The following is a 27,704-nucleotide window of genomic DNA, read 5'->3' as shown; positions in this document are numbered from 1 at the left end:
ATAACAGATCTCCTTTTTTTTTCTAATTTTTTTTTTTAATACTATAGTTCTTTTCACTACTTTGATGGTAACTAATACCATAACATTTTTACTATAGTTTGTTAGACTTGAGTTTATTCCAGAAGAAACAAGTATTATTGAAAAGACATTTATTTATGTTCTGGTTGTGATAAACTGGTAGATACTAGGGTCAAACAGGATGTTCTGACCATCTAGGATCAAATGAGTGGCACACTTATTCAGTCGTGATTTTCCATTCAGAAATGCATTTTAGGATGTTATTTAACCAACTTTAATACAGTTGTATATGCTGGGGTATTTTTATGTGGTGTTAACCTTAGCATGACTTGCAGATGTAAATCACATTTGGCAGCTGAGTAGCTGCCTTTGCATTCTCATAAATGGTCACTACATCAAAAATGTAGTTTTTCATTATACACAAATTTACAAGCAAAGTCCAAAGACTGCGACGTCTGTTTTCCTGCAGGAGCAAAAGCCACTCCAGCTCCTATAGACCCAGAAGAATTAAGGAAAGAAGAGATAGCACTTAAAATAAAGCAAGAATATTTCAGTGCCTTGAAACATGAGGGTATGTTACTATTTGGTTACTTATATTGGTAGGTGATTATTATTCCTAATTTGGTTAGTGTGCTAGTCAATACTAACGAGAGACAATAGGTAAAATGGATGGATATGAAAGAAAAAGAAGAGACAGTCATGTCTGGAGAAATCAGGAAATATTTCTAGTGTGGTAATCACTAGTCATTCTGTGGTAAATATATTGAAGGTCGTAATATGGTTTTAATTCCTTTTTTCTTCTGTTTCATTTCATCTAATTTAATTTGTCATGACTAAGCAAATATTCATCCTGAAAGAAAAGGTTTTGCATAAGTTGTTACTCACACTTCAATATTCAATTGAATTGCATTCAGTATTTGAAATGTTTTGTTCTGGGAAAGAATTTTTTGTCAGTTGCATATTTCATTGATGCTTTTTCTCTGATTCCCTCCTCTTCCAGCAACATGGAGTTCAAGCAGCAGGACTTAGATTTTGTTTGTTCTTCCAAATTGCTTTATGGACAGACTCTTCTAAAACCTATATAGTTGGTTTAGAAGAGTTTAGAAATAGTCATTCTATCTCTTTGTCTGTCTTACCCATTAACTTTCAAACAAAATGGTTAATTTCAGCCAGAAGTAGATATCTGAAGATAGGAAGTCCCAAATTGAAAATAGTTTATGGTTTGTTTTTTTTTTTAGGATAGGTTAGACTAGAAGACTGTTTTGTCAGTAAAGGGAAGATACCCCCAGCTTTTATTGATTCTATTTGGCAATAGTTGGCAAGCCCATCATCATATGGAACCTCTTTGGTGGGCTAACTATTGCCTAGTATTTTATTATGAAAGATAGAGGGCAAAGAGCAGTTATTGAACAAACTGCAAACTCATAAGACTTCTTTAGATCCAATCATACCAAATGCTTGTACACCTACATCTTTCAATGTGGTTTAATACAAAAGCAGTTCGAGAGTAAATATTTTAAAGTAATAGTAAAGTAAAAGTAAAGATTTTGGGGTAATGAGAAGAATAGTAATAACTTTGAAGATCTTAATTGCATAAAGATGAATTTTAGTGATTCATTAACATGTTTTTTTTTTTTTTTTTCCTTGACATTGCTTCATCATCCTATGTTTAAGGAAAAAGCCAAGAACTTAAGGAAGGCTGAACATGTTGAGCTCTATTTCCTATTTGTACAGGCACATAGCTGGTATTTGAGAATTATAGGTTTGCTTTCATCTTTGTTGTCTGGCTACCTTTTGGTAACTTGTTTTTTTCATTATACAGATACACAGAGTCCAGCAAAGGCACTAGTTGTGTACAGTAGCTAAGTTTTTAACATTGATTTAATATTTAATTTCTCTGTTGCACCAATGTACCTTGCCTTTTATACTGTTAGTGTTAAGAGTGCAGCTTTATCAGTAATCTGTCTGTGCAGTACCTGCCTCTGAAAATACAGGGAGACAAAAATTGTCGTGCACTTACCTCTGCAACATACTGATAGCAGCTGCACAAAGAGCATGTAGAGAAGCCACAATTACAGCAGCCTTAACAGTACTACAGAAAGATGACTAGCCAGGCAGCAAGTTAATCCTCTAAGCTATCCTTTTTAGCTAAAAACAGTTAAATATGTTGAATTTAGGTGCTTGGACTGGTAACATTCCTCACATTTTATAAATATTATTCATTATGACTTTACCTTTTAAACAGAGGCAGCCACAAAATCTCGGCTAGAACTTATAAAAGAAAAGGCTTTAGCATTTCTTGTGGATCTAAAATTTAAAGCAGAAGAGGCTTATAAAGATATGGAAAATTGGCTTGCATCCATGTTCTTGGAGGAAGTATCAAGGTAACAAGCATCAATTTTAAATAGGATTTTTTTTTTTCTTTTTTTAATCTAGACTACGGTAGTAAATGTAGTTGTTTCTGGAGACAGAAGTAATTTGGAAAAAATGTAGAAAATAAATGTAAATTTAATTTAGTTTTATCTTAGAAACCTGAATGCTAGTAACTCATTTCATGGCTGATTAATATGTTCTGCTTGTAGCTGTAAAGGTAATTATCATGCTGTGCTATTTTTCTAGACTACAGGTTTAGCAGATTAATGAGCAGACAATCAGTTATTCCATTTAATAGACAGCTCTCTATCATTTCAGTAGCTCCTGTCACTTTGGAGTGTGGGATTATTTTCTTCCCTGTTTTTTGCACACACTGGAAAATTACACCTATTGTTAAAACTACATACTACGTTTCTCAAAATTATTTCAAGGACCATTAAAAAAACAGTTCTTCACAATTTTTCTGTCCTACTAAATAAAATGTACTTGGGATCACTATAGGAAATTAGACAATCTGACATAGAATGACCAATGTCTATATCGTTAAAGGACATTTCTACAGGAAAGGAATGGCTTTGCCCTTTACAAAGTATTTCTGCCCTATACTAACTTTTGAATCATACCTGGGACAGTGCTGCTTGATCCATGTGAGGGCATGACCAAGAAGAGAGGCATAAATGCAGGATGTGAAGGCTTTAACAGGCAATGGCTCAAAGAGGCAAAGCCTCTTCCTTCCAGCCAGTTTTATTTTCTCTCCTGATATCTACCAGCAAAAACACCATGTTTACAGAATATCATATCCTTTGACCTGACACTGCAAGCCAAATCTGTGCTCCACATTATAGAGAGCTGATGTCTTTCTCTTTTGTATAAATTGTAGTCATTACAAAACAGGAGTCATTGAAACAGGAGATCGTATGCCTCCCCAGTATGCTAGCTTAGAAAGTACTTTCATGTTTTTCCATCAGGTCTTTTCTGTCTTAGATCTGACTACATATAAATTTGTGACTAGAGTCAAAAGGTTTCTTGCAGCCAGAGGAGGAGTAGACTTCATAATGATTTTGGTAGTTACAGAATTCACACAGAGGATTTGAAATTCTTACTTTAGGAAAGCTTTAAAAGCACAGGCACATTAAAATTTAAAGCAACGTTGTTAACATTGTGTATTATACTCATGAGTTTCTGCGTTTACGTTTTCAGTGTTGAAAAACTGGTAGAGGTTGCACGACATCATATTGAGAGTTCTAGCAAAATCCACTATGAAATGACTTTAGAAGGTACAGATTTCTTCATCAATAGCGATGTAAAAATGGTTCCTGACCCTGTTCCTGACCCTGTTCCTCCACCAGAATTTCAACGCATAGAAATCTCTGGAAGTAGTACTCTAACTATTTCACAACTTACTACACTTCATAAGCAGTTTCTACAGCTGGCACCTAAAGGTAAGAAATGTTTTCCTTTTAACTCCCAAAGGACTGTTGGTTACCTACTTAAAATCTAGAGTAATTGGGAGCTTAGTTAGTTATCTATATTGTTAAAGATAACATTAGTTATCCGTGTTGTTAAAGATTGTACTACAGTTAAAGATCCTGCTACACAGAAAAGCAAAGTCATAGTGGGGGATGTTGAAAATGTGAAATAACAGACCACTTGAAAGCTTTTAATAGCTTTCTTATGGGCTCTTAATTGTCAAGACCACATATTTAGTATTTTTCTAACATCTCTCTTAGCCTGTAATAGGTTTTCAGTACAGAGTGTATCATGCTTACTTTGCTTAAATATGCAATTTTAAAATTTTTTTTACTAATTGAGATCTCATTGAACTCAGGCTGTGTTATTTTTAAAACATCATTTTAAAATTATCAGTATTTTCATGAAACTATTGTATAGGCTGTATTATAAATATTAACCATTCTATTCTTAAAGTCAATGTGTGCCTGTTGTTTGGGTGATTTGCATGCATTAGCTCAGATATGTAATTTTTTCTACCTTTAAACATGCATTTATTGTATGTCTACCCTCTAATTATGGGAACTTAAGGCTTAGGATGCCTAAAAAGACTTACAATAGTTCCTGAGACTGTATAAATGTTGCAAAGTAATTTAGGTAAGGCAGTTTTAAACTCAGATGGAAAGTAGTTACACATGTATTTGCATAGCGTTTCATTACCAGTTTTCCATATTATAAGTTTAGTATTATTGCCACTAAGATTGTGAAATACAATGTGTAAACAGGTGCTTACAATTCAAGATCTAACTCTTCCCATGTAATAAGGCCACAAAGGCACAATGAAGTTGAGTTTAACTCTTTATTGGGAAATCCTTTTCATGTATATTTATACAGCAATTCCAATTTTCTTTTGCATATTAAACTGTTTTAGGCAGAAAGATATTTACAGTTTTCCCTCAGTGAGATGCATATCATCCTATCTCTAGTGTAGGAGTGTAGATGTGGGTGTAAGCATTTCAAAATGTCCGGTAGAGACCTATTCTGCACACAGTATTGCAGATATATAATGCCACACAAAACTAGGAATCTGTATGTTTGTAATAATTTACTGGGCCATAGAAGTGAAACACAGATACCAGTTTGATTGGTACTTACACTTGAGAGGTTTTTTTTTTTTTTGTTTTGGATCACTCATGATTAAAATACTTAAAACTAGAAAAATGTGTCTATTACAAACTTTATTATTCTTGACATATTTAAGACAGACATTTTCTTTGTAAAGTTGTAATAATTAGCAAGAAAACAACTGAAGTCTTTATCATTCTACAATATTTCTCTTTTGATAGTATTGTATTCACTAAAATGACCCAACGTAACTTATGTGACTATCTGAAAGAGGAAATTTCTTGCCTTAGCAGCCATGAAACAGTAAAAGAATGCTATTGCTTGTTCTCTGAGACAATGGGAAAGAATTATTGTTTAAAATAAGGTCCCAGACCCTATGAATTTATCTTCTCTTTAAGATTAAAGTTAAGATACTTACCTTTTTTGGATAGCTGAATTAGGATGGAAAGCACAAGCTGTGCACATCATCTTTAGAATACTTCCTCACAGTCTCTTACACATTTTAAGACAGCATAAATCACATCATAGGTTTCCTAAGGCAACCACTTCATTATAGAATAGACTCCTTTCTTTCCTAAAACATAGGAAAATTTTTCATAGCCTTCTGTCTCCCCTTGTTCAATAGAATGGTCAACAGAAAATACACATCTCAGTAGTTAGTCTCTCACTGAACAAAAGAGTGAAAAACACTAAAGCACCCAGCACAGCAGCAGTGAAATTGTTGATCAGCATCTCTAAAGGAGATGCCAAAAAGTAACAAACAAACCCCTATCTTGGAGAACCTCCAAACAGATCTAGATTTGCTGCCAAACATCCTATTTTTTCTTATTCTTACGCACCCCAGCATATCTCTCAGCATTCATAGTTGAAAGCCACATAAAAAATCACATGAAGTATAGGCTATTGGGCAAGTCTAAATAGAATAAATCTACCAGTCTCTTTGTAGCAGAATAGAGGTAGTTGTGAATAATGGATTTCCTAAAATTGTTTTGAAAAGTGGAAATTAGGCTTTTCTAAAGCATCATGGAGATTGCATGAAGCATATTTTTACTTAGAAATGTAAGCAAACAAAGAGTAAAAAAGGAGGAGTGATTCTATTAGAAGAAATTAACATGTAAACAGGTTTCTCACAAGTTATTTGGTAAATGTCAAAAGGAAGTCTTTTCAAGATATATTTAACAAATTACCAAAATTAAAGCTGGAAATGGGAGTGCCAGTATACTTTAAAAATGTTTGATATTCATGGAAGAATTCTTATGAAACAGTTTTGTGTTTCCTAGGAATCTAAAGTTTTAAAGAATTGACGGTTCTTCACAGACAACTCTGTGCAGTCCTGCACACTTGGCTCTCCGTGGAAGCACATTATTCTGCATTCTAAGCACCAGCGGACAAAATTAGCCTGTGCTGGACCTTCCTACCTACTGACAGTCTTTCATTTGAGAAAACAATTTACGTTTTGTTTTATTACTATCCCAAGTGCTATTGCCCAAAGTCAACATGAGTCTGCACTAATTAATTTCACTCTTTGATCAAGTTTTGAACACTGCTCTAATATATTACCCTGGGAGTACTTTTTCATAGGAAGAGCTGTGAGGAGTCTTAAATGGAGCTACTAACATTCACCTTTTTTATTTTCATTCTTATAGTCTTTTTGACTGCATGCTTTTATAGTCAACAAAATTAAAATATTTTATTATCTTTTATTATCTGTCATCCTCTTTGATTCCCTTCAGCACTGTGATCTTCTATAAGCACATCTTGTCATTTCAATTAGCGCACATGTATGGAATGTGTCCATTTAATTCCAGAGCTGTTTCAGAGAATTCAGTTTGGGAGTGGTTTTGCATTACCAAGCAGATCCAAGTAGATTCTATCCCAGATTTGTTCTCCATCTTATGACGGAATCACACAAGGGCATTTTAATTTTTTTTTCTTTTTCACAGGCATGATCCTTATGACCAATTCCAGTTTAATTACAGAGATGATTCTATAATTAGATAAAATAGATACCAGTAAGGTCTAAAAAAAATTCTGTATCAAATAACCAAAAATTGTTTAAAATACTAATTTCTAAAACTATTAGCCTGCTAAGTTATAAGGGACAATGGCCATATTGCATTGCTGTTTGCTTTCAAATTATGAACTTGTGAATTGAATTTTACTGTGTTGATAGATTTGGAGCAGACAGTTATATTGAAGTGCATGTTCAGCTGAAATGTTACCTTTTCAATGGAATATTTTATGGAGACAGAATTATATAATGACCCTTGATAATGTCTACATGTTATGCTTTCTTTCCCCAAGCACTTCTGGAGAAACAATTGAAGAATAGTAATTGCCTGACTTTGATACAACTAGAGATTGAGTCCATATGAGAGCATAGGAATAGATTCATCATCTTTAACATATATTTTAAGGACTATTTATCTTCAATGTGGGTTTTTAAAACTTGAAAATATTAAAGTTTTAAATTCGTGGACAGAGGAAGTATTTCTTTCTAGGTGAAAACAGTAATTCCACCGTTTCCACCAATAATTTACACCTCTTTTTATGTCTCTTACTAAGTCATGTATGTTATTTAATTTCAAAAATTTGTGGAATATATTTAACATGTTTCTGTGCATTTGAAAAAAAATATATATGTGTATGTAACTATATGTATGTATATACATGTATATATATATAGAGAGAGAGAGATTTGTATGTATATGTATAAAATTTTAAGATGTCAGTCAGCATGACAGAGGACCTCATCCCTCACTACATCTGTACAGCAACAAAATACCTTAATTCCCAGTGCTTCTAAGTTTAAAGTTCCAATTCTTCCTATTTAATGAAGATTGGAATATAGTAGCACCAGTAATAATTAGTGAATAGATTATGCAGATGTTTACAGTGAAATTGACCTATAGGGAGTGATGAGTCTATCAACAACTTGGACGGAAAGTATCATGTTTTTGAGATTCCCATCTTTTTCATCTAAGGGTAGAAGTATCCCATATTACTACCTTTTAGAGTCCTGAAGTTCAAAGAATGTAATTCAGCTCTCAGGGTTTATTTCACTCATTCATCCTTATAAAATTGCTACAGAGTCTGGTGTGTAATTTGCAAAGGATTATTATCCAAAGTTCTAGGCAGGAACTGCTATGGAAACATTTTTCTCAGTGAAAATAGAAGGGAATACTAATCTGTTCAAATATTTTAGTAAAATGTTATGGTCAGGGAATAACTGGTAACATAATTCTCTAGTATATGTTTACAATCTCTTAGTATTTTGTTGCCTCTGTAAATTTATAATCTGAATGTTTAATAGAGATTTACTACTTCATCAGTTTATGGAGATATTTTTATACAGTGCCTATAGAAAATACTCTACTGACTGGTGTATCATTAAAAAATGGTCTCTTTTGTATATCACCCTTATAACTGAGGCATAGTGATTGCTCTTTATTTAAATGTCACAGGTTCCATTTAAAATGTCAAAGTCCTGGTTCACAGGCTGTAGTGTAAACTTATGCTGATGTCATGCTGCTTTTTAAATGTTTGTTTTTTCTGTTTTCAGTTTCACTAGTGGTAATAATCTGTTATATCTTCACTATTTTTTTTTTTGGCATTTTTTTTTTAAGTTTCTTCACTGTTTATTGAAACATGTAAAGGCTTGCCAGTCACTGTGTGTATCAGAGAATGATACTGCCTTTTAAGAAGATTTTAATGAAAACCAATTCTACCTAGTGTAGCTTTTCCCATGTTAGTTTTCTTCTTGATTTCATTTGATAACAAACTTTATAGGAAGAAGTTGCTTCATAATTTGCTTCATAAGTAGTACAGGCTGGTTTCCTTTTGTATCCTCTGTTCTTTCCATGCTACCACTGTGACAGATTCCACCTTTTCCTGTATTTCCAGTTTCTCCATGTGAATTGAAATAAATATTGGAAGCACTGAAGGTTCATCGTACAGGGAATGTTACCCTTGATGGTGCATCACAGGTGTACTCTGATTCCTATTTCCCTAATCACCAGCAAATTTCCACAGGTTTCTGTATGCCTAAAGAAGTGGTAGGCACTATAGAGATCTTAAAATGTTTCTGTCTCTTACACGCTTTTTACTTGTCAATTTCAGGTCCAATTCTCCAGCCCTCCACCTCTTTTTCACCTTACCTTGTGGTTTTGTGTCTGCCTAGTGAAGATTTTTAATCTTTACTCTGTGTTAAGAATATTTCTCTTCCTCTTTTCAGTTCTGTGCATGGTACCTGGGCACACGTCAGAAAAACTTTCTGAGACTGTTCATTCTGTTGTCCATGTGGACCACAGCTGCTACCTCAGATTTTAAGTTCTTTACAAAATTCATTCATACTGAAAATGTATTTAATGCATGTTCCTAACTTATTAATATTATGACCTTTCAGGATGCTTAGAATAGAATGGAACAAGTTGTCACTTTTTTAAACAATGGGAACAAACAGTTCTCACAAATTGTGTATTATATGCATATAAAAATTTGCTCCTTCTTCTAAAATAGAAAAGAGTGGCATACAAAAATTGTTTTTCTCAAGATATTTTAAAGCACTAGAAATAGCATTTCTCTCTATGATTAGCTTAATGTACTCATTAATTTTTCTTCTTGATGTACCCATCACAATACAGAGGGTGGAGAGTCCGATTTTAGGTCATCTGCAGAGTTACTTTTGTTAAGTCCCAGTGAACAAATAGATTTCTCATTTTATTGCTTCTATTCTGCATGCAATTTCTCTTTCTTGTTTGATTGCTTTCTTTTCAAAGTCCTAAAATTATGGCAATGGTGTACCAAAAGAATCATTAAATCACTGGGCAAAAGTAGGAGATAAATGGGATCTAGAAATAAAATTTTCAAAATGTCAGCTTATGGGATTTGCTCCTACAAAATATAAGGGTGGCCATCTTCAGAATAATTTGGGAAAAGTTGAGAACAATCTCAGTGCATTAAGAATGCATATATGGTTCGGAGAGCAGTAATACTGTCATTTGCAGGTAAATACAAATAGAGATCATGTCAGCTATTATGTAAGCATCTTAGGCATTCTGTGTCAGGTTTTTGATTATGTATTTACAGACTTCCTCCAAGTTAACATTTCTGCTAATGCCAGGTATGATGGACACAGTAATAAGTTTGTGACTGCAGGAGTAGATTTTGGAGACATTTTGCCTAAAAGACCATTCTGAATTCCACTTCATAACTTTCCTCTTCACTGTTTCAAAAATAGCGCTGATGCTGCTGCACTTCATGGGTTGCATACTCTGACAAATGTCTAATAATCAAAATCAAAACTGACAAATTCTTGCAAGAATCCTTGGAAGCCTTCAAGAGATTTAAGTGTAGATCTGCTTTCCTTGTTCTGTTTCATGGCTGTTCTTTCAAGTCACACTCTTGTCCGAAATTAATAAGATAAAAATGAACAAAAAAATAAAAGATTCAACTGATATTTTATCAAATAATTTTTTTTTTATTTAGTTGTTTCTTTTTAAATTATAGCCATAAGAGCACTGAAGCAATTTAAAAGCAAGACTAATTCTTCTAGCAACGGAGAAGTTGGTGACAGAGGGAAAGAGAAGAAAGATTTGGAACGTCAGAAAACAAAGAGGAATCACCAGTTTCCAAAAATATGGCTAACAAAATACTCCTGGTTAAAATATGATGATGAAAGGGGAATAATGTTTTGTGTACCATGTCGTAAACATAATGTGGATTTGGGGGAAAATATTCATAATTTTTGTTCTGGCACTGATGACTTCAAACTTGAATTTATAAACACACACCAAAGTAGTGAAGCTCATGCTTGGGCTACCTGCATGGAAGCTGCCAGTCCTGTTTCACCAGATACGGCTTCTGCAGAGCAGATGTTGAAGAGCATGAACTCCATAACATTGGGTAGAGTAGAAAATATTTTTAGAAGATACCATGCTATTTCTAAATCTGGCTCTCCCTATACAGATCCTCATGGAATGTGCAGACCAGATAAACTTTAACATGACCTTCCTCAGACTTGTTCTTCTGAAGACTTCCCTAGACAGGCAGAACAGATCCATCTTCCCATTTCTGATTATTAACTGCTTGAATTAGTCTTCCCATAACAAATACTCTTACATACAGGATATTATTAATACACTTGACAGCTTTAACTACTTTTTATTTCCTTGTAAGAATATTTGTAAGGGTTGCAATTAGAATACTGTATTTTGATTTTTAATCTAGGAACTGAGAATAAGTATGATTTAGGGAATATGTATTTTCACAGTTCTATGTATTCTAAATGCACCTTTCCACTTGATAATTTCAAAAGTAAAGCATACCAGCAGAATATATTTCTACCATTAAGGAAATAGCTGTGATTTTTATCAAAAGATAGCTAAAATTAAATCATTAAAGACCCTTTCTGGTTCCTCCAATAGCAAATGAAGATGTACTACAGGTAATTTGGGAGAAATGAATATGAGGTCATTTGCCTTTGAATCAACTCACTGCTAAATCAAGATAACTCTCTATTTTCAATATAAAATGTATGTAGTAGTAGCAGATTTCCAATATCCCACACCCTACTGTATTACTCAGCTCTGCTCTGTACTGTGTATGCTATATCTCACACACACACACAGATATGTATATGTGTGTGTGTGTGTGTATATATGAGACATACATTCTCTTTTTGGTGCTTTGCAAAGATGCTCATACTACTTCTGGGTATAAACAGTGTGTCAGAAATTGACTAGGTTTTGAAGCAATGCCTGATTAAAGCATGTTAATCGACTCCAGGAGAGTTAATCAGAAGAGATCAGAAATAGAGATCACTACTGTGTGTTGTATAAAATATCTGTACTTGTGATTTCATAGACCAAAAAAAAAAAAAAAAGCTTAGATATACTTTGCCTAATAAGCAACAGGATGGATTTAATGGATTACCTTATTAGATATGTAGCTTATTATATATCAGAATTTTGAATTCAGACAGTTTTCTTCTAAATCACATAATAAATACCAAGAGGGTTCTTTTTCCTCAAAGTTTTCAAATGGAGATTTTTAATTATGTTCAGATTAGAAAAAGTTTGAAAATGTGTCCCAAGGATTTTACACAGGTGAAAACAAAAAAAAAAAAAGAAAGAAAAACCAAAAAATGGTAGTTCTGTATCTGTAACACTAAAGTCACTTCCATGCTGCAGGGTGGAGGCATGTTTTCACATAACCTTCTTTTCATCCATGAAGCTAGCAGAATTCCTTCAACCTCACGTCTCAGGAGATATATTCCAAGCATGTGATGATTCCTGCTGCTTTCTTTTGAGATGTCTTTTGTTTACATCCATCCTTCTTGATCTAGAGTTTCAAAAGTTGTATTGTAGCAGAAGCCTTAACATCTAGGGGAGAGGGAAAAAAAAAGGTTTATTTTCAATGACTTCCTATGTACTTTCTCATAATATTGTAATCTGCTGTAATCCTTAGAGACTTTTCTGTAGAAATTTTACTTTGTCACTAAGATTCCCTTTGGGATATTTATTCAGTTCATTTGGTCAGCCCAGTGGGAACCTGACATTTATCTTTATGGGATAGTGTACTTTTATTCTAGACTTTATCTCCAATTTTTGAAGTTCACTTTAAATTCTAATCCTGTTCTTCAATGTGCTCACAGTCTGTTCCTGAATTGTTTTATCTGCAATGTAATAAATGTATCAATTTGTGCAGTCCATTTCCAAAAAGTTCTTTGATCTGTTTCTGGTGAAACTTACTTACTGACCCTGACCATCTCTCCAGTTTTTCAAAATCTTCGTGAATACTGATTCTTTTTATAAGATGCCTGTTACTCCTTTTAATTAAAAATATTTAATTTTCTATTCACTCTCCTACATTATTCAGCTAAAACTTATTAGGTTTGGTTTCTTTTATTTTGTACTTATAAAAGGATTTTGTAAAGAGCATACCTTTTTTAAAATGAGACTTTCTAAGCGGAAAAAGCCAATTCTGGGAATTGTTTTCCTTTTTCCTTCCTAGAGGACATTATTTTCTTTCACTGCTTGCAGAATACCATTTGCAGGCACCGGTATTCTTTTCTGGGTACCATCTGTGTAGCTGCCCACTCTCAGCATCTCTCTGTGATCATGAAGCCCTTGAGTTGAAATGATGAGTCACCTCTTGTTTGGTATTATAATCAGATACTCAAAACCAGTTCTGTGCTCTGTAATATATAGCCAAATCCATCAAGTATAGACAAAATATCTAAAAACTGTGAGGAATATATTTCATCCCTCACGTTTATGAGGGATTTCCTCTGTTCATTTGAGACTCTCATTCCTTCTACATATGTCAGCAGGAGGAATTAAGTCACAGTCCATTTGAAATTTTTGAATTCTTATAACTGGAATTGTCCCTCGTCAGATGTTTCAGAAGAAAGTAGTAAAGTAAAATAAGTTGCCCTAGAGCACATCAGCAGTTCTATAGTTAATATAAGCGATTATGTAGTTTATGTAAGTTGTGATTAATGTTTTAAATTTCAATCCTTTAATCATTTCAGACATTAGTTTTGATGCAAGTTCTTTAAATTCCTTGTCCCTCAAATACTTTCAATATATGCTTCTGAGGTCAGTACCTTCACAAAAAGTGATAAGAGGATATTAGTACCCTTTTAGAAATCTTTGAAGAAAATCAAATTTCAGGAAGTCAGAAACTCATAAAGAATACAGGAACTACATATTTTATTGTCCTGTAGGGAAATCATAGTAGGAGTTAAACAGTTGAAAACATAAGATGGTGTGACATCATGAAAGCTAAGTTAGACTGGCAGTGACCAAATGGAAAGGGAAATGTTTAGCAAAAACCAAAAATTATTAGCTGAGCTCTTTATGGTAAATCACTAGAAAATCTGAGAGTGCAAAGAAGATGTAAAATATTTCCCTGTTGTTTTTTGTTGCTCCTTCATGGACCATATCCTGTTTTCCCCATGAACCACTAAAATGTTACCTGGTTTATTGAATCTTAGATTAAATGTCCCAGTAATGGTGCTCCTGTGATGAGGTTTCATTGTGCTGTATGGAAATGATCTGATTCTGGAGGCTTGAAGTTTTCATGAAAAAAACAAATTTCTGTCTACCTTAAAATTATTATGTTAGCAATCCAAGCTGCTTCAGGAAACAGCACATGATTTATCACAATTTTTAGAAGATGTTTTTTCTCAATGTAGATAAAAACTATCAAGATGTGACATCAGAGCACTGTTACCACTGACAGTATTTTTTCCCTAGCTTTTGCTTTCATGCTGAAATTTATGGGAGGATACAAAGGCTTCAAGTCCAGGTGTTTCTCCCTTCCTTCCTCCTGTCCCAACAGACTGGGCTTCCTAAATCTATTTTTGTCCTCTTCTCTACAAGATTAAATATGTGTAGGATTTCTCTGCTGTATTAAGATGTGTTGAGGGCATTAATCCTGGTTTTCCTGATTGGAGATAAATAGATCTACAGAGATGCAGACTATTAATTCAAATTGGCAACTTGATTTTGAATAGCAACATAATAGAATTAATATTCAAACACATTCTTCATATTCCTATCACATATCTTTTTAATAAACCTAAATCTCATTTCACTGTTTCACTTCAAACGAAGTGTCTTAGTCATAGAATGTGAACAGCTTTGGCTTTTCAAACAGACAAGAAGTTTAACTGGAAAAAGGAAAAATATAAGTAAGTCTTTCCAGTATTTCACTGATTGTGTTTGCTATTAAAGGTAATCTGAAAACTCCTGTTTTGATGCCGTGGAATTGATCACAACCTAATCAAATCAGCTTTATCTCTCAAAACTTAAATAACTTGAAATTTATTTTACATGTTTTGTTTTACTGCAGAGGTTTTACAGTGATCTCTCACTGACCCAGAAAAGTCCAATTCTGAAAGAAAAGACCCATATCTGTCTGTTAAATTTTTTTATGCATAGTTTTGTGTTTTAATACCATACATGAAATTTGAAGTTTCTGTTTGCTCATAAGCAAATCTATTCCTGCTTAAAAAAATGAATAGGGTTTGCTGGACATAACTGATCTTTTCTTAAGATTTCTTTAAAATAAAATAAATGGAGCTAGTTTTAACTCCCAAATGTGAGTTGTGAAAGGCTTTTCAAACAGTTAAATTTTGTTTCAGAGTTCAACAGACAACAGTTCTTGTTTTTCACCCTATTCTCTAGCATACACTTGCTTTAAAGAGTGAAGATAGACTTATGATTGATTAAAATAGAGCAGAGTGGAAGAAAACGTTGGTAGGTATTCAATACACAGAAATCTATGAGATTGTTGTCTGTGAATGAGTGAGGATGGATTAGTGATCTTAATGATGATCAGGACAAGTACCAGAAGAATTGCAGTGCAGTGAAATATTTGAAATTTTCCTATTAGATAGGTCACATATGATTAGTTTTAAAATGAGAAGATTTTATGTTTAGTTTGGAAAATATTAGCATTATCAATAGTCCATAATTGGAAACTAAATTACTTTCTCATATGGCCATTAAAATTTTAAAATAGACCTTTTTTTTTTTTAACAAAAGGAGTCTATTTAAAAGGTTAACATATTTCTATATTGATTTTTTATTAGGTTTTATACCAAAGAAAGTATTTATTGAGACTGTTAGTGGCTTGGTTAATTTGAATCTTGGACTAAATTGCTTTCCTGATGCATGGAAGAGCTTAACACTTGCAGATGTAAGTTAACCCCTATATTCTCTTCAGCTCAGGTATTGGTTTGTGTAGAAGATGCAGCATTGCCCTTAGTATGATAAAATGAAGATTATAATACTATTGGGCATTGCCAGTTTTTCTTTAAAATTCTTCTGTTTCACTAGGAAAGGATCATGGAAGTCACTGTGCCAGATATTTTGTCAGCAATTTATTTATTTATAATTTGCAAATTATATAATTTCTTAAGACACCATTCAGGTTTTTAGATTGAGAAACTTGAAAACTTTCAAATCTTCCATACTGAATTAATTTCTCTTTCAGATGTTGCTTGTAAACCTATGGAATAAAAATATTTACTTGTTTCAGCATGTTTTGATAACTATTTTTGATAGTCAGATATCATTCACATTAATATTTTAATTGAATTTCACAGGATTACACCACTTTATTCATATATTCTTCACACAGATGAACTGCATGAGTAAAACATTTTAATGTTAAAGTGGTGTAGTTCCAGTGAGTTTAGTGAAAACTAAACTATCTGTCATCTTGACTGTATAAAAACCTGATGTCAGCACAGGAAATTAATTATCCACAGAAAGGTATCAGTCTAATACTGTCTATTAATAGACCAAATGTCCATGTATCCCATGCTCTGTATTCTTTGAGAACTTTTAGTGCTTATAAATACTCTCTTTATTTTAACAATAGACTTTTTTTTTCCTTAAAAGAACCATTTTTAAATGAGACTTAAATTTATCATGGATAACTTACAAAAGGAAATTCTCAAAGCACAAGCTGAGGTTTATATAGATGCCTATTTGGGCACTCAGGGTGTTTATTTAGAGATATCAACTGCACATGGCAGTAGACCATGGCCTGTGGCCTTTTTTTGTTTTGCCCTTTATAGAAATGTGAAACCTCACTGCAGAACCTTGTACATCCTGTCCAGGAAAATATCTAAGGATACATGAGGATATAAGGATATATTGAAAGACTGTTATGTACACATTTGACAATATTTGCTATTTTGGTTTTATAGTTAGAAAATATGGCATCTGAATTCACAGTGAACTCAGAACTTACTGACTGGCGCAGATTCTTGCTGGCAGCAGCACAGCCTTGGCCTGTGCCATCTGTGACACAACTCCTCCAAACACTGCATTTCTTCCAGTCTGTTGATGTCACTGGATCAGGCTTCATTACACAGGAACACTATTCACAGGTTATAATCCTTTTATTTTTTCAATCAAATTTTATTTTGTTAAACTCCCTGAATTGAATGATATGTTGTTTGATTTATTCACTTTGAGAAACTCAGTCTAAATTTTAAATGCTTTACGTCTGAAGGAGTTTTCTAGCAGAAAGTGTTTTCAGGAACTTTATGGCCTAATATGTATCTTATCCACAGTTCCACAAATCAGGCTAATTAAACGTACTTTTAACTTGATTTTCCTACTTTTCGCATTAATTAATCTTAAGTGAAAATCCTTTTTGTTTTAATGAAATCATTCTTTGTGCACTTTGATGATTGTTAACTCACTTGACACTGAATAAGATCATTTCCTCTAACTAAAAATAAGGATTTCAGTTTCATCTCATCAGCTTCATTTTAATTAAATGTTTCTAGATTTTTTCCAATAATTAATTTTCTCAAGATTACTCCTCAAAACTTGAATACATGGAAAATTATAAAATTATTTGATCAGTTTTCTGAAGACAACTTCTATTTCAATTGTCACATAGTTCAGCAAGATTTTTCAGAAAGAGTATTATAAGTACATTTTTGTTCTTCCAGCAAAATTATGCTCATTTTCACTTACTTTTACTTTGCATTTTTAATAATACCTAGAGTGATACTTGCTGGTTCACCCTCTCAGACTATACTAGCTAGAAGTATCATATATATGCACATAAAGGTGTCTGTAGGTATTCCAGTCCTGCCAGTTTCTGTATTTGTTTGGTGATAATAAGTATAATAAGATAATAAGTATAATTTTCCAACTGTTTTGAATAAATTTCGTAGGACCTTTATTGTAATTTGTTTTCCAATCACCTAGCATTGGATTTTAAAGAAAAATAAATAAAGGCTGTGTTAGTCCAGAGGCCTGTCATTTTCAGGACTTCTTTGATTAATTTAAAACTTCCAGAAGCACCTACCAATGTCTGCCCACCACAGACTTTCTAATACACAAACTCTACACAGACAGAAAACCTACAAAAAATGTAGGTCCATGTGCACTTATTTTTCTGTTGTAAGTTTTACTGAAGAGTTTACAAATAAGTTAACAAGACATGCAGACCAAGAGTGTACATTTTCAGCATAGGATCCTATTTAAAATATAATATTAACCAAGCAATTAAATTAATCACTTAAGTATTACAAGGTAGTAAATATGCAATAAACCACAGATTTGAATAACCTTCCACTGAGGATGTGAGCTGCTTCAGCTGTCCTCTCTCTCTGCACCTATACTGGTAAACTATGCAGTGCTGGGCCCCGTCTCCAGGTAATGGTGCTGGGTTGTCCCTACTGTGATGTTTTTTTGTACAGCCTGGTGTGGTTTCACACAAGGGAGTTTTTCTGCAGGAAGTTTGTTCATGCCTATCCAGATATAGCTGATCCTGTGTCTAGAGGAAGTACTACAGAATTGGTTCTGAGCGCTTTTAATTTACAGTCGTAGCTCTGGCTCTGTAGGACTCTTAGTCCTTGCTGTTGTTGGAGCAGGTAAGCTAAGGAGAGCCTTGCCTCTATCCTTCACCATACTGAGTAGTATGGACAGTTTGGACAGTATGGACAGTCTGGACAAAAGGTGTAGGGGTTAGCAAAAAAAATTCTGAAAGGAAGAAACCAGAACATGCATAGAAACTTTGCATCATATTCTGCTTCTTTAGCAGCATAGATTCACAACTACATAGTTAATTTTCACTTTTTTCAAAAGCATACATTCACTTCTATCCTACTTGACTTTCAGTAATTTCCCAAGTATCTGTTACAATGTACAAACAGCTACTTAATTATTCTTATTAGTATTTTAACTTGATTATTTAACTTTGATTATTATTCTAATAATTATTCTTATGACATTGTATATTAATAACAAATTCAGTTTGGTTAGGTCCAGAAATTAAGCTCTTAGTAACCTGTGTGTTGAACAGCTAGAATATAAAGACCACCTTATTTCAATGTGTGAAACTAAACAAACTTATTTATTTATTTATTTGTAAAATCAGGTTGGCTTATGGTTTAATGGAAATGAAGATCTAAACATAACAGAAAGTTGCGAGGAACCTGTGTCTTTAGAAAGGCTAAACCACCTCATAAAGGTAATTGAAAACACAGATATTTTGAAGAGATCACTATTCAAACATGAGAGGTCTCATTTCAGGTTTTTGGGTCTCTGTTTTTCAATAAGTGCTGCATTTTTTTGGTATTTTTTTCAGGTCAAGTGGTGCTTCAGAATAATGTAGAGAGGAATCCAAGAATCAGCCTTGAGTATACTAAATCATAGTCTGCTCAGAAATACTTAATTACTCCTCTTTTTGGTTGAATGGCATTAATTTTTCTACACAGCAAGCAGCTATGTAAAGAATGGAGGCAATGATCACTGCATCTGAGCTCATAGAATTTTCCATCAAAGAGGGTGCTAATAATAATCTGAATACAAAAACTGCTTTGAACATAGTTGTCATGATACAAGGTTTTATTAATTTCTCCCTTTTCTGCAAAACTCGATTTCTGTTTCCTTGCATTACTTAACACACATTCATGATTTATCACAGCCTTGATCTGTAATAGTCTCAACATTTTCTTAAGTATAGTAGCTCTTACTAGCAGGAATTATAATAACTGTATATTATAGTAAATAGAATAACTGTATTTCATTCTTTTCTCTACAGCCCTTCATTTGTCTTTCATTTAATTCCATATATAGAAATTAATCTGCTTATTTTTGCCCTTTTATAGTTTTTCTTCAGTTTATTTGCGGATACCAAAAAAGACATTGCTCTGCTGGACTATATCGAGATGCTGCTTTATTTCGCCTCCCATTCTGATCCAGTTGAGGGTGTATACAGAGCACTTAGCATTGCTACTGGAACATATATTCACAGAAGAAAGAAAGCTTCCCTTCCATGTGTGGTAAAATATTACAGAAAAGTACTAGAGAATAGTAGTAGTAGTACTTTCAAATTATAAATTAACTAGACTTCTCTATATTTGCTTATCCTGGGTAGCTCCAGTCCTTATAAGTAGTCTCACTGAATTCATGGTAACATTGCATTGGTAATAAAACTCGGAAGGATTATTTCAAAGGTCTGGAAATTTGCTTGCCAGCAATGAAAGTTTAAGATATTTACTGGTGACTACTCCTTGTGCATATGAATGGAGGTAATTCTTTTGCCTAATTGACCAGCTGTCAGTCCCTGGAATCTGACTTACACAAATGCTAACTCAAGATGCAAGACCTGGTATTATTGCTGGTCTTACTTTATTTTCCACTACTTTTCTTTGGGGTATTCAGACACATTTTTCTTTTGTTATTTCCAAATGTTTAGGTTTTTCAGTAAATCAGAAGGTTTAATAATAATTAGTTTCATACAAAAAAAAATTTAAAATTACTTTTTCAGCCATGATGAATGCATTGTTACATCAAATGAAACTTGTCATTTGAACATTATTAGTATTTCTGGAGTATGTTTTTACTGTTAAAGTCTTAAAACTGGAATTACTCTACTGCATGCATCAATTGTTTATTAGTGAATATTTATGGAAGTATAAGTAATTTTTGGGACATGAATTATTTATGTGTACACACCTTGGAAAGAGGTTGCTGCTCAAGATAATAAAATGATTTGTTGCCCTGTCATAACCACAGTGACAGCATTTGCACAGGACTTAAAGTACAACTGAGATATCTAGAAACAGTATAGAAAAGGCATTATTTTGAACTACACAATCATATACATATGCAAAATAGCATTTTGTAATTTCAGATGACAGAAGTTATACCTCCCTGTGTTTGTCACAACAGAGTTTTTGTACACTGGAGAGACTGAATAAGAATAATACTTTCCACATTTCATAGGAAGAAGAGCACAGAATGCTCTCAATTAGATATTGTGGTATTAATTTCCCGTATTTCAGTGGAAAGTTCTAATTTTCATCTCATTGGATATAAAGCTACACAACCTGTTCTGCTCTTTGCCAGTTTCTGTTTGGATTGATTTTTTTGGAAGTTTGGTAGAATATAAGTAAGAGCACTGACATTATCACCTACATGTCAACAACGTCTTGAGGTTGTAAGTCAAGAGTGAATGGGATTATTTGCCTTCAACCCAGAATTCACTGGATCTCTGAGAAAAGAGATGTCCCATCTAACCTGAGCATTTCCTCATGCCTACTTTCTCACTCAAACCATTGGCTCTGAGAATCTGTGCTGTGTCTGATGTATGTCCCACAGTGTAGCGAACAGACAGATTGTGTGCCTAATTCACCTTGGAGAGTCCCTCAGAAACCTGGGAATATCCAAGAATTAGATAATAAACAAATCTTGCTTGTCTGGATTCTCTTTGACTTTATAGTTATCTAGGCTGGTGCACAGAATCACTGGACTGAATTTAAAACATCATTTTAATATTTTTTTTCTTCTTATGCCTTGTGCTCCATGCCTGTGCACTGAAACAATAATGTTGAATACTGACAAAGGACAATAAAAGAAATCCTTTACCACTGAAATAAACTAGTTTCCTCTATAGACTTTAGTAGAGTGAATTTCATGACGGGTATTCCACAAACACGAGGGGGAAAAAAGGAAATAGTGCTTTGATATTGTGTCATCTTCGAGCCAAGCTCCATCAAATACAGGGTCCTGAAGACATCCAAAGCGGTTTTCATCATCAAATTAAGAACCTAAGCTGTTATTTCCCTATGGCCGTTTACATGTGATCTAAATATCCCAATTCTCACTCCAGGTACTGGAAATTTAGTAAATATTGTCAGTTGAACATTCATTGGTGAAATATAAAGAGCTATCCAGCTCATCTCTAAGAAGTTTTGCATCTTAGGTAGCTGGCTCTTACATAGGCACTTACTAAATTTCACCTAATTTGCCTCATCTCTTTTTCTTGTTCTGTGTTGATAATTGTTATGACTTCTCATTGGTATCTGCCTGCAGAAATACATCTGAAGCCTTCAATGGTGTTAAGAGAAGCTCAGACAAACATATTCTTGAGACTTCTTTTACTAACTTTGTTTTAAGTTTAAAAAAGGTTATTATGGGTTGTGTAGGTCTCACAGCTCAGTGTAAGCAATGCAATGAGAGACCCAAAAGCTTCAGTGCTGATATTTCTGTAATCTTGATTATGTGTTGATTATGTGTTGTATCTTGATTGTGTGTTAAAAAGACTGTGAATTACACTACTCCTCAAAATGAAATGTATTAAGGCCCAAGGCACATAGCACAAGCATGATTGAACCTCAGCAGTCTCTCCCTCCTAATGAGGAAAGAAATGGTTTGTTCAATTACATGCAATTTCCTGCTGCTTAGTGGTTAATCTACAATGTGGCATAATCTAGTCAAAGCACTGTTCACCTATGTGAGGTCCTTTCTCATCTTTGTGCTCACAAATCTCTAGAGCAGGTAGAGATGAGGGTTATCTGTTTAGTTTTTGGGGTCTATTTCTCTTTGACCAGCTCTAATATCACCACAAAGTTACCTAATTGCTTGCTTAAAGTAAACTTAATTTTTCTGCATACACTAGAAAATTCCTTTATCTGTGGAGGGCTGGTTAACTGTTGGCCAAAATAGAGTTCTTGCGCTGACTAGATTTGGACTAGAAAATTCACACTTCTTTCATGTGAATATCCAGAATTAATAAATTTAATGCTTAAATAAACAAAAAGTTCTTGGTGTTGTATTTTATAACTATTAAATATTTTTATGTTTTGTTGCTCTGAGAAATTTTCTGTGCAATGTTGGCCACATTCATGGAATAAGCTGTCTATTAAATTTATGATAAAGCCAACATTATGGATATTTCTGGACTTTCAGGATCTTTTCCTCCATCCGATGGTGCAGTAGATAATTTTTTGTGAGATGATGACTTTTGTAAGAACTGAAGTCTGGAATTATAATTCATTGGTTCTTAATGGGCATTTAGCTGAAACAGATCATCTTCTGACAGACTGTTTATCCCCAAGTATGATACCTGTGCCTAAATTTTTAGGATTCTTCAAGCCCTAACATATTGTCAAATGAAAAGACTTTAATAGAGGATGAAAAAGAAGTCTTGAATGACACAGGTGAAGGAATTATTTCAGTGGCATCTCTACTCAAAGTGTTTCATACTGGAGGAAGTAAAGATGAAGACTATCATAGATTTAGCTGTCTGAAGAAGGCAGACAGCTATGATAAGGTAGGCAGATTGATTCAAGGATGGTTTTGTAGCTTGCATCATACATTAAAAAAATATGCTGTGATCTTTGTGCTTTTCCACTTTTTTTTTACAATAAATTGACCACGTATTATTTTCACTTAAAGCATTTCATTAAGATGTACCAAGAATTAGGTGCTGAAGATCTGACGCCCATTGCAGTTGAACTCCTTTTGAAGCATCCTTTCATGGAAGATTTGATCAACACATGCCAAGAATACAAACTTCCTGTAAGTTTTCTGTCTGGGACCAAAGACTTTGTAAGCACACATGCATAAATTTGCATTATCCCAGAAATGTACATGTAATTAATGTACATACTGCCAATAGATAATATAGTGTTGATCAGCTATACAGCCCAGCAGCTTTAGGGTAGATCAAGTGTTTTGTTTTCCATGAAAATTCCATCCAGCAAAGACGGGGCTGCTTTCTGACCCAATTTTTGTACAAGTTTTGTTGGCCTGGAGCTGCCTGGAGGTTTTCCACTGCCTTGTCTGATGAGGCTTTGCCTTTCTCCCTGTCCACAGAAAGGAGTCTGGTTGAATTATCCTCCCAACAGGATCATACTGCAGGGCCCTGTAGGATATGTGGTAGATCCCATTCCATTCCAAGGCCAACCAGGCAGCAGAAACGGGCATGAAGAGGCAGTACAGGTCCAAGTGTTCTTCCGTGCTGCCTGCACCTATGTTTAAACATGCATTAAAATAGTTGCACAAAAGGCAAGTTTGGCCCAGAGAATCACCCTGTTTAAGGTATCAAACTATGAAAAAAGTACGTGATATAAGGTGTAAGAAAATAGCATGAGAAGATGAGAGGTTGTGTCCCACATCAAGTATAAAGAGTCATCACAAGGTTTAGATGATCACCCACATAGTGTCCCACAAAATGTAAATCTGGATAAGATACATGATACATGATAGTTTAGGAGTAATTTGCTATTTCTTAATTATATTCCTCACTTGTAGGGTGTGAATTGCCCAGCATTTATTATATCACTCATAATCATTCTTAGTGAAAGATAGCAAAAGATAAAATATAAGAATTTTTACTCAGTGAAAGTGAGGGTTAAAATTCCATTTACTACACTAAAAAGTGATAGAAAATGTAAGACAAAGACAAGACTATTGAAGATTATAACTATCCACGTGTGTCCATCCTGCCTATGTTTATGTTGCAACCAATTTGGGAAGATGGATGCTAGGCAATATTAGGTCGTTCCTCCCTTCCCTTTTCTTCCCTTCCCCATTCTTTCTTCCTGACTCTTTATTTAATTGAATACTGCATTTTATAATTTGATTTTTTTATAACCTCACTGAATTTCTTGTAGACCAAAGCATTTTTTAAACCAGCTCTCTAGATGTTTTCCGCCCTAAGAACTGTTTACACAAACACTCACTGACTTTGTAGTATTTAATATAATGCACCCTCTTCATGAAGACTAAATGTGATGAAACTAAAGAAAAACTTAATTAGGGTGCCAACTGAGTAAAGCCATACCTATGTGCTAGGCAATTTACAGGGACTCCTTGTTAAAACATTTTCACTCTGGCCTGTGTTATTTCTGGCTGATAGGATATATTCAGGGCAATTCAGGTATAAAAATTGTCGATCTATGAGAAAAGCTTTAGGAGAGTGGATATGAACCTTAGCAGTAACTGAGGGTTTCAGTGCACATATTCTAGCTCAGAGGAGTTCCTACATCTTGTTTATATGTTGGTGTAATTTTATTTAAATGTGACATTTTTCTGCTTAATTGGCAGGTTCCATTGATGTCTGTATCTCCTGACTCAACAGTTAGGTGATGCAGAGCTTCAATTCTCATTTTTAGTAATTAAAAATTCCTTTTGAAAAGGCCTATACTAACTGTATCTCAATTAGAGTACTCTGTGCCTTCTGTACTAAAACCCAGACTATTTATTCCTTGACTGTAATGTGAAATACAGACTTTTGTTTTATGCATGAAACCAATACTCAAGTTTACCAAAAGAAGTGCTTATATTCACCAGCAAACAGGCACAGAGACCCAGGATCCATTGTTTTAACTATGTTATAATTCTGGTCTATTACATAGGGGCTCCAGGAAGATTTTTCTTGTATCAATTTCCTATTTGGGGAATAGGTAAACTTTTTTCTTTCCAAGACAATATTTTTAGCATCAATTATTTTTGGAGAAATTCTCCTTAGAGATATCTATAAAAATGAAAGTCAACCACAGTGCTGTTATTTCGAGATCTTTTACAAGATAAATATAGCAAGTTAGGGTGTGGTTTCTAAAAGTTAAAATGTTTCTACTAATGCAGTTGTAAACAGCAGAAAGTAAAATATTTTGTAGATAACTATAAAGGGAATGTCTAGCTTACAATTTTTCATATTTAAATTGGATACCTGATTCTTTTGGATCTTGATGACCTGTTCAATTTCAAGTATTACTATCTGTCATAGCTCCAAAAAAAATTTTTTCCGTGTGAGATATATTGTCTTTTGCAGGGATTTTGTTTTCTCTGCTAGTGAGCTGGCAACATCCTACATGATGGTGACCTTTCTGTCAGCCTTAGTACAAACATCTACAAATTAATATGACCAGAAATTCTATTACTTTTTCATCATGTCTTTTCTGTCCTGATTACAAGGTTTTCTGTGTCTAACCAGAACTTTCAAGTGTTTGCCATTATCAACACATTTTTTTACCAGATGAAATTTATTCCTTGAGAATAGACAGATGACATTTACAAGTGCATGTTTATGAAGGCACTTCATTACATGCTCAATTAAATTTCCTTTAAATAACTCTAGTAATGAAGGAGAGAAGATTTTTATTAGACCATCTGATTCAGATGGGAGGAGTAAACAATCTGCTTTTTCCACTGCGTGTGTTTGTCTATTTGATTTGGCCAATTAAGGGGTTTTCCTTTGGCCTCATTATTTATTGTTAAAAATTTTACCATCTGTTCTGAGATTGCCACAGATATGGTAATACAGAAACAACCACATATTTTAATAATTCTGCATTTTGATTGTGATAAATATAAAAAAAAGAGTCTGGGATATATTCTACTTTTATAATTCTTAATGCTTAATGCAGTATGTGACTTTGAGTGGACTACATTCTTACAAATACTGAGGATAAGGTAGCTTGATAATTAGCATGGAGTTTATTAATATCAAAACCATTATGATAAATTGGATAAATTGTGTTACATTTCTTATTCTGCTTTCAAATCCTGAATAGTCCTTTAAAAAAAGGCTCTGTTTTTGAGGATAGTGATATCACATAATATTTCTATGTGTTTATGATTTGAATACATTTAGCACAGGCCCTTGCTTGATCAATCTAAATTAACTGTCATATAGTTACTGCTGTTACTGTTGTTCATTCTGTTAATCACTTCAGTAACATAATTCAGATATTCTTTCAGATAGAAGTTCCACTGAAACAGGATTTCTATTAATGGGTAGTTAACATGCCTTTATGAAAAAACATTTATTGCTATGTTGAAGAACTATTACAAAACCTGTTTATACCCACAACAGCCATTTAATGTTACACAACAAACATGCATGTATCATTTCACAAAGTAAAAGAGCTTCTTGTCATAGGGAGAGCTCATACAGATTATATTAAATACATCTTATGAACTGAACCAGGTATCAAGGTTTTGACAGAAGAAAGCACTGCTGATTCACTGTCTAGTCATAAGCTGTAACTGTAATACTTATGAAACTTGAGAAGCTTTTTTCATGTGGTGTTTTAAATGTCTCAGTGTGCAAGAAAAGGAAAATCTAACTCCATGTTTAAGTACTTAATTTAAAAACAGAGACCTATGCTATGGTTCTCTTGATCATGTATCCCACCCCTAAATAATCTTGGAAACTTTAATGTACATAAAAGCTCTTGTTTCTTATAGTAAAAAAGTACAAATAATACATGTTCACATTAAAAAAAAAAAGTTTCCTTCATTAAAGGTGGACATAGCAAAACTGTTGGAACTCTCTATCCCCAGTTTCTCGACAGTATTTAGTACTACATTTATTTTTATCAAACGAGGATTGAAACTATGTTTTCTGACTTAATTTGCTGAAAAATGCCTTCTTACAGTGAGGTGTTTCCTAGAGTCAAAGATAAATATTAGTGAAACCCTCTAAAACCAAAGGCTGGTAATATTTTCTTTTAGCATAGTCCTGTAGTCACTGAAATGCTTCTGACATTTTGCAAGTTTGTGAGGCATCATTACATGCAGGCAATTCCTGCTTTTAACAAAAAGTTGTATCTCCAAAATATGCACAAAACATATATTGGAATACATGTATATAAAAATACTATTATATCTTAAAAATCTGACTGTTATTCTTCTAAAGGAAAAAACATGTATTCTGATAGTATCACAAAATGGTAGAAAGTTAAATATCTTTATTTCGAATGCTCGGCATGTTATTTTTTTTAAAACAGAAATTCTTTGTTCATCCTACTTACACATCCTACAATGGATAGTATTGCTGAAATGGGAAATGCAGAGATTCTGCTAATACAAAATTACTGAAAATTAACAAATCAGAGAGTATGCTATAAAGAGCTAAGCACAAAATTAACCTACTGAGGGTATATATTTATTCAAAGTGTTAGT

The 27,704-nt window shown here is 33.6% G+C and overlaps 1 protein-coding gene across 1 annotated transcript in view; it reads left to right on the top strand.

The window, feature by feature from the left end:
- SPEF2 (sperm flagellar 2) overlaps nt 1–27,704 on the top strand; it is a 92,271-nt gene that overhangs the window by 45,542 nt on the left and 19,025 nt on the right. Inside the window, 9 exon segments of the mRNA XM_058825918.1 lie at nt 497–589; nt 2,264–2,402; nt 3,592–3,833; nt 15,566–15,672; nt 16,691–16,873; nt 18,883–18,975; nt 19,616–19,789; nt 22,876–23,064; nt 23,190–23,312. Coding sequence (XP_058681901.1) covers nt 497–589; nt 2,264–2,402; nt 3,592–3,833; nt 15,566–15,672; nt 16,691–16,873; nt 18,883–18,975; nt 19,616–19,789; nt 22,876–23,064; nt 23,190–23,312 — 1,343 coding nt within the window.

The sequence above is a fragment of the Poecile atricapillus genome, chromosome Z (assembly GCF_030490865.1).
Source record: "Poecile atricapillus isolate bPoeAtr1 chromosome Z, bPoeAtr1.hap1, whole genome shotgun sequence".
NCBI lineage: Eukaryota > Metazoa > Chordata > Aves > Passeriformes > Paridae > Poecile > Poecile atricapillus.
This window is presented reverse-complemented; position numbering and strand designations above follow the sequence as displayed.